Source organism: Physcomitrium patens, chromosome 1 (genome assembly GCF_059467195.1).
Source record: "Physcomitrium patens ecotype Gransden chromosome 1, ASM5946719v1, whole genome shotgun sequence".
Lineage (NCBI taxonomy): Eukaryota > Viridiplantae > Streptophyta > Bryopsida > Funariales > Funariaceae > Physcomitrium > Physcomitrium patens.
The window spans coordinates 20,863,080-20,870,920 of record NC_143410.1 but is presented as its reverse complement, the minus strand read 5'-3'; the positions used below and the strand labels follow the sequence as shown (position 1 = coordinate 20,870,920).

General features: G+C 39.8%; 1 protein-coding gene across 1 annotated transcript; it reads left to right on the top strand.

Annotated features, from left to right (window-relative positions):
• Window positions 1-1,898: 1,898 nt before the first annotated feature.
• On the top strand, window positions 1,899-3,686 carry LOC112280845 (uncharacterized). Its single transcript, XM_024516731.3, has 2 exons — window positions 1,899-2,484; window positions 2,627-3,686. The coding sequence occupies exons 1-2, from the start codon at window positions 2,182-2,184 to the stop codon at window positions 3,440-3,442; spliced, it is 1,119 nt and encodes a 372-aa protein (XP_024372499.1). The 5' UTR covers window positions 1,899-2,181; the 3' UTR covers window positions 3,443-3,686.
• The last annotated feature ends 4,155 nt before the right edge of the window (window positions 3,687-7,841 follow it).

Here is a 7,841-nt window from a genome sequence, read left to right as displayed (position 1 = left end):
GTGTAAATATGTATAGGTATGTAAGTATGTATTATGAACACCGTCAACTGTGGTTGATTATGCGAGTATTGCAATATGCTCAATCTGTAAGGGTTACAGGCTCCTTGTTAACTTTTCTTTCTCCCCACACATGAAGATGAACGAGTTACACACTTTACATGACTGGAAGAAGTTTGTAGTGACGAACCAACCAACAACTTACTCACCGAAATCGTGGAGTTTCTGCTTGAAGGTCAACTTTCCATCAACGTCCACACCATTTCGGAATCCATCAAGCGTTCCACTTTTCCACAATTTTGAATATGAGTCAAAATACGAGTACCATGACACTTTGACAGGAATTTACACTTGTTTGTAGATTTAACAGCCTCAATACTCAATGATACCAGATCCAATAGGAACCAATCTGCAATATTCTACTTCAAAGCCATGTTTTGAGTTGAGAGCTTGAGATGCTAGGAATGAAACGCACACAGGAAATCAATCAGACTTGTTGCCAGAATTCCATGTGGGTACAATCAGTAGAGCACCCAAGTGCTGTTCAAGTTCAGGCTCGACTTTTTGAACTAAAAAACCACCAGTTCTTTGTTGCAGTTCTGAGAAAGGTGGCATGGCTGACACCAGTGTTCGGGCACGATGAGGAGTGTGAGATCAGATGGGGAGACGGAGCGAGGGGGTGCGGCGATAACGCGAGGGACTTGTGTTCTTCGCAGTGGCAGATGTGGCGTGGTGAGTCACTGAGGGGAGCCGGTACTGTCTCAGCTGGGACCTAGCCCACGTCTAGATGCGCTATGGTCGTTGCCGGAAACTTCCTAGCTTTTTTCCGTGACCAACAAGGAGTAGCAAAAAAATCCGAGTGGCTTTGTCATTTCTACCTTGTTGGGTTTGATTTTGCACTGAAGCTGGGTTAGATATAATCTCGCAAGTATGTATGTATATGTATATATATATATATATATATATATATATTCATACACATGTGTAAATATCAAGAGTGATGCACGATCACAGGATCTTTGGAGAATTCTTTTTAACAGATTTCGCGAAATTCACTGATATCGAATCTTCGATGCCAGAAGCATGTTAAGCAGAATATGGGTTTAAAATAAACCACTGCCCAGTTGCAACATGAGATTCGGTGGCTTTGTGGAGAAGGGGTTTATTGTTCTCCTGGATCATGTGAAAATGTACGCAAATACTCATCACTTTAGTGATACGCATGCGGAACAGTGGATGAATACTGGTATCGTTCCCAGTTTTATGTCACCTAGCGATTGAGTGGGGTGAATAATTTTCTGGCCGTGAATGGTAAATTTCAGAATATTCCATTAGAGGAACCCCCAACCCTGTTGGGTCACGCATTCCCTGTATACGCCAATGTTTAGTATAGGCTCCAAGTCTCATTTGTACCTACTCTGTTAAACGGTCAATGGTGAGTCCGTGAAATGGGATGAAGACATATACAGTTGGAGTAAAGGAGAAAGGGAGTTCGGCGAAAACGGGGAAAAAGAAGAAGTGGAAGAAGTGAATGGGCCCCGGTATCAGAGTTACAGCTTCAAGAGCAGCAAGAGTCACCGTCATTAAACGATAGTTAGCCTTCTTAGCCCCCTACGCCACCCTACTCAACCACTGAGGGAGCAGCAGATCAGAAAGCCTGAGCCTTTGCATTGAAAATGGCATGGATCGCCAAGCATGACAAACATTAATACACACCCACAGCCAGGCGTTCATCCGTGGCCGCAGGAAATAGGTAGGCAGGCCTACGATCCTGGGAAAAAGTCTCATCAATGCTGCTCCAAGCTGGAAAAAAATTGCCAAAATTGCCACTCCCAATTTACACTTTCAAGTGCCAAAAGGCCTCTGTCATGAGGCACCGAGACCGTTGGCTTTCCTCTACTGGTGCATGCGAAGATAGATCGCTGAGGAGAGTTGTTCCGCCTGGATTGGGACAAGACATGCCAACGCTCTTGCCCCAAGTACCACTCGTTCCTATTGGTGAACAGTTGTGGGAGAGATACGAACTGTCGAATTCTGGCACACTCGCAGCTGCATCTAGTTGAGGGTTCGTAAGCTCGTAATCATTTTAGTGATTCTGGGTGCCGCGTGGGTTTGGTCTAGTAGCTCAGGACTAATCGTGTGAGAGAAATTGAATTGTCTGGAGTTGAAGCACAGGGTAGGGAGATGTTAGCGGCGGCGGAAGTAGTTGCATGGAGGAATTCAGTTCAGGTGGACGTGAGAAGAAATAATAAACGTGCTTGGGGCGCGGATGCGCATCAGCTGATGCAACTGATGATGGCACAGATAAACCAGTCTTCCCGGCCCGCGAGATTGATCCCAGACTTGCTAGGCGACGATAATGTATCTGAGTCGGCCCCCTCAGGATTTGCTGAATTAATACTTGGATCATCACCGGAGCGTCAGCTGCGGCTTGACCTGGAAGGCGAACCACTTCCTTCTCACTGGGAGAAGTGCCTCGACCTCAAGGTATAAAACGGCAGCACCTCCCGCATTATAAAGTTTGTATAGGGTTACTTAGCGTGATCTGCGCTGAATTTTAACGCTTGTCCATTTCTATCGTCTGTCGTTAATTGTGGGTCCTTACAGTGAATTGTGACTTTTTGTGCAGACTGGGGATCTTTACTTCGTAAACAGATGCACGGGTGTGACCAGTAGTGACGATCCCCGTGGTATCCGCACCAACAATGCAACGACTGAACACTTGTCTGTTGCTCATGAGTTTTTAGGGAGTAAGAAGTCGGAGACAATCGAGCATGAGATAGCTTTGAGAGCATCGATCACTACGTCTTCTAGGAGTCCCCAGGATTACAATTCTCGTCATGTCTATGCACACAACTTCTTTTCTTCACAAGGCTGCAAGCAGCCACTGACCTTCGACTCTGATGATTGGCGTGATTCTTCATCTCACTTCACTGCCAAAGCTCAATGCTCCGAAGAATTGGACTTGAAGCTGGATCTGAACCTTTCGACTGGTGGAACATCGGGGTCTTTCATTAACCGTCACGATCAAGCTGTGTGCACCGTGGAGATGATCCAAAGCGCATTGAAGAGGGTTGAGGAGAAGCCGCACCCAAGAGTTGCCTTCAAACATTCCCTCTCTCCCTCCTATTCGTCGCTCACCTCCGCCTGCCCAGAAGCCTTTGGTGCATCCCCGTCTATCAGCAGCTCATCGTCCACCTCCTCGAGATCGTCGCTCAGAATTTGTGAAGCGGAAAGTACAAAAGCAGAGTTGAATGCTGTTGACTCCGGCCCAGCACTTGTGACGGGAGTATGCACGCGTTGTTTCATGTACGTGATGCTAAATAGATGGGATCCCAAGTGTCCCAGATGCAATAGCCAGGTCCCAGTATATTTCAGCGGTCCTCTTCCGTCCAAGAGACCAAGGCATGAATTCGACCATCAGTTCTCATCAGACGGGAGGTAGCTATTTTACAGAAATGTGGGTTTTGCTGATAGATTAGATTCCCAGTCGAGCAGTAACAAGTTTGGTCCAAAGGAACCGCCTTGTTTCCACTTCCTAGTTTAAGCCTTGAGCCAGTTTCGGACCGCCGCGGAGCGAGGAGAAGTTTTGTCTAGAACCTCATATTGGTTCGAATTCATCCTCGGCTTTTTGTACACTATACAATTTTTATCGGAGGTTACATGCACCCTGCACATAATTAACTGCAGCATATGTCACGGATCATGGGTTGCATCGGTGCAATTTAAATAATCATCTCTCTGGTGATAACTTCAGCTTGAAAATTAGCATCGACTGTGTGAAAAGGCTTTATCACTCACTAAAGCCAATCATGCGCAGATCACACATTCTATCAGAGTAGACAATTCTGGTTCAATTCATTTGCAACATTGACGCCATGCGGCAACCAACATTGGCTAGCTGGTCGTAAGTACCTCCGTCAGTCTCTGCCCTAACACCTCCACCATCTCATACCCTTGTGTGTCTGGCAATCAACTGTGGACTGGACCATCACTACCAGGTTCGTCGTTATCAGGTTTAAAACTGTTTCCATTCAACACAACTACCCTACACATTCTAATTTACACCATCTACAGATTTGTCGTGAGACAGATGTCATTCTGCAACTAGGAACTTTACAGCTCCGTTCTACGATCAGTCAGTTTCAATTGCTGCACATCAGTGAAACTCCTTTCCCTCGCACATGACACATGATTTGGTTTCTACAACACGGGAGTCTACCGGAATTGTCTAGTTTACACTGTGCGAAACATTCTCCTTGAAAACATCTTTATGACGGGCTGGGAGTTTTCTTACATCATGTTTCTTTTCCCCCCTTTGAAGCCAAGTACCTCATCTATGATGTAGGATTATTTATTTTATTATTGTTATTACACTTCTTTCCAGAAGCAAGTTGCCTATTTTCGTCATCCTCGATCTAATTATTGGGAAGAATCACTAATAACTTGGATTTTTTTACTTGGGTTCTTCTTCCTCTTATGGATATATATAAGTAGAATATACTTTTCACTAGCAAAAATTATAATATGAAACCAAACAAAATATCCTACAATGTACACTACAGTGAATTTGAGCAATGGGTCCACCCCATTTCAGTCATAAAAGAGTGGCGCTGACACTCAGATTATGCATGATTAAGACTAAAAGTTACCGGTGCAGGGAGCGGAGTTGCCAACCATCCAGAAGCGCATCGACGGTGTAAAGAATGTGCAATTACCTGCTTTATGCAATGGGCTGGTGATTGCTGAAGGAATCGATTGCAACGCCATTAAGTCGGTGAGGATGTGGACTCACCGTGAGAGGCTATCCGAGCCCCGATGCTTGCGATCTCCGCTCCCGTCATGCGCAAGCATTCACACCAACATGAATGTGTCGCTGGAGTGTAAATCATCCTATCGAAAAGCTGAACTCCTCATGCATAAATGCTGTTAATCCTGCAGGTGTGCGTGTGTGTGTGTGGATGTGTTTTAATGCATGGTTTCGAGACAAGTGAGTGTGAAAGTAAATGAGGAATACTTTTCACATGCTGCGTTGGATCAAAGATTGCGATCATGCTTCAATCCTGAAGGGACAGCTCTACATCGGAATAAATGTAGCAAAAGTTCAGTCCAGCTCAGCACTCGGCACTGTTTAAGAAAGAAATCTGAATTGTTGTTTGTTTCTGTTTCTCATTGTTTGTCCCTCTCACATTTTTCTTGTCTCTTTTCTCCGTCATCTCCCTCCTCCACGTGTGTTCATTCTTTTCATATAAAATTGGTGCTTGTTTCAAGTTAGGCTTAGTTCACTTCAATTAATTTCTTTCTGAAACCTTGGATTACGAAATATTTATCTCTTGCTTCTAAATGTAATCTGAAGGTAAGGAGTTAAGGGACACCTGCATGTTTATTTGACCAAGAAGAAAAACCATTAACTTTGGATTTTCAAAAGAAAAATTAATAAAGGATAAAGTCTCTTCTTTCAAACATCATCACACATGATGTGAGGGAATCTTTGGGAAAGTTGCACACTTTGAAATTCACCACCAAAAATATTAATAACTAAAAGTCTGCTGTTAAGAATAGATTTGTGATGGTTTCCAAAACTTAAACCAAAAAGTTTTAGTAATTAAAACATGTGTTTTCTAATTCATAAATGTATGTACGTCCCTTGCTTTTCGGCACAAGCATCATTTATGTCAAATTCATCAAAACACAACAATTTCGACTCCTGTGTGCATGCTTGAATTGGATCATGACGATAATCACAAGATGTACAATTTTACTTCAATTCTACTTCAATCAATTAGAGGTGGTCCCCTGGTTGTGCCACACCATCTTTATGAAGCTACAACAAATAACATGACTAAGTTAGTCTATACATTTGCAAGCGTCTATCTTTTATATATATATATAGATATATATATATATGTACAGACACTCATTTATATCTTGTAAAGTCAACCCTTTCAATTAAAAAACAAAACGGGTGGTGGTTTTTGAAGAGCATGGTTTCAAGATAGGCACCCTTTCAAATCACCATGATTATTTATAAAGTGAGATCTACAAAACTGCTACTTCACGATTGCTGTTATGTATCTATGAATATGTATGCATTAATCATTGAAAATTTGCTTTTATCCCTCTGCACGAAGAGTACTCATCACGCCCTCATTCAAGTTTATGAAAACCCATTTATTACTAAAAAAAACCTTTAGGTCACCATAGCTTCATCATTTTGTAAGAGTAGTACTTGGTTCTCAATTGAAAATAATGAGTATTTTTGACATAAAATGAAAGCTAAATTATCATAATATACATATGTAGGACAAAGCCACATTAATGAGACTGTTTTAACAAAACCTTAAGCTATGAGTATCCATACCCCGTAATATATTGCATGGTTAATTAAGATATATATATATATATACATACAGTCATACACACACTTAAAATTACACTGACTCCTGATCTAAGTTTACATTGAAAAAGGTATTAGTTTGAAGCATTTAAGCCCATTTTGTGGAAGGTTTTAAGTACACGATCTCTTTGAAAGCTAATAAAAACCCCACCACATCCATTGCCATTAATTTGAACAGGAAATCAAAATCTTACTGCAGTACTACCAATAGACACGAGCACAGTAATTGCATCCATATCACCCTGCTTTTGATAGCTTATTTATTCTCTCTTTTAACATTCTTTTACTTTGATTTTGATTTTGATTTTTTTAAATTATTTTGATGTAGTTTTTTTTTCTTATTTGTCAACTTTATGGTTAGTATTGCCCTTGAGATTGTGTCAATGTTGTGAGTAGTTGTAACCAATAAAGTTAGCTTCAATTCATTACCATCTTTAGAATAATATAAGCAACCCATTTGACCTGCTAACCACCTGACCATGAGAGAAATAGTTATGTGTGAATGGGAGCCCATTGTGTAGCTAAACGAGAAAAAAGAAAAATGCATAAAGGAACAAAAAAAAAAACAAAATACAAAACAAAATAAAACATAAAAACATTAAGTAGTTAATTATAGCTGATCACTCCACATCAAAATTGTGCAGACGTCACATTTTAAAGCATCATATCTTGTGTACGTTACAGATCATTTCCTGTATACATTCCAATGTACATGTATTTTATGTATATTTGAATCAAAAGATATTTCTCTTATTGTGTGTAAAATTTTAAAAATTATGTATAAATAATTAGATTTTACTTGTTGAACAATACCTTCAATGATTTATAACATTCCATTGTTCTTTTAATAGAAAAGAAAAATGGTTGATTTTCTAAGTTTAATAAATTGGAGAAAAAAAACCACTTAACACAATTGAGAATAGTTAAAATACATCCGTGCACAAATTGGCTTAAAGCACATACAGAAAACTCAACAGATTTGAACAGTAATTTAATTACGAATGATACTTATGTGTATAAACAGTTTCTGGATGAATAATTTTTGTATAAATTAAACATATTAAAAGATAATTATTACCATTGTAGGATTTAAAAGTACATTATCGACATTTAGTTTCATTTTTTAAAAATAGAAACATTATTACTGACAAAAAACTACTTACTTTTATTATTATAAAACAAGAGATAAATTAGACATGCAATTATATTTTTATGAATAAAAATATTACACGCATAATTTTGAAAAATGTCATACTATTTATGTCAAAGTTTTAATTCTGATTTTTCGAGAAAGTGAGAATATCACAACTTTGAATAAGATTTTCAATTGAACCATCACCAAGAATTTTATCAATTAAGTCGTGGGGAGATATTTTATCATCTTCAATTGTCATCATGATATGAAGTTTTTGAGAAACAGATCCTTTATTCACAAATTTTGATTTGC

What these genes read in the sequence shown, in the direction of transcription:
- LOC112280845 (XM_024516731.3), top strand. Translation starts at nt 2,182, where the DNA reads ATGTTAGCGGCGGCGGAAGTAGTTGCATGGAGGAATTCAGTTCAGGTG. An exon ending in AGAAGTGCCTCGACCTCAAG is followed by an intron (nt 2,485 to 2,626) that starts GTATAAAACGGC and finishes CTTTTTGTGCAG; the next exon opens with ACTGGGGATCTTTACTTCGT.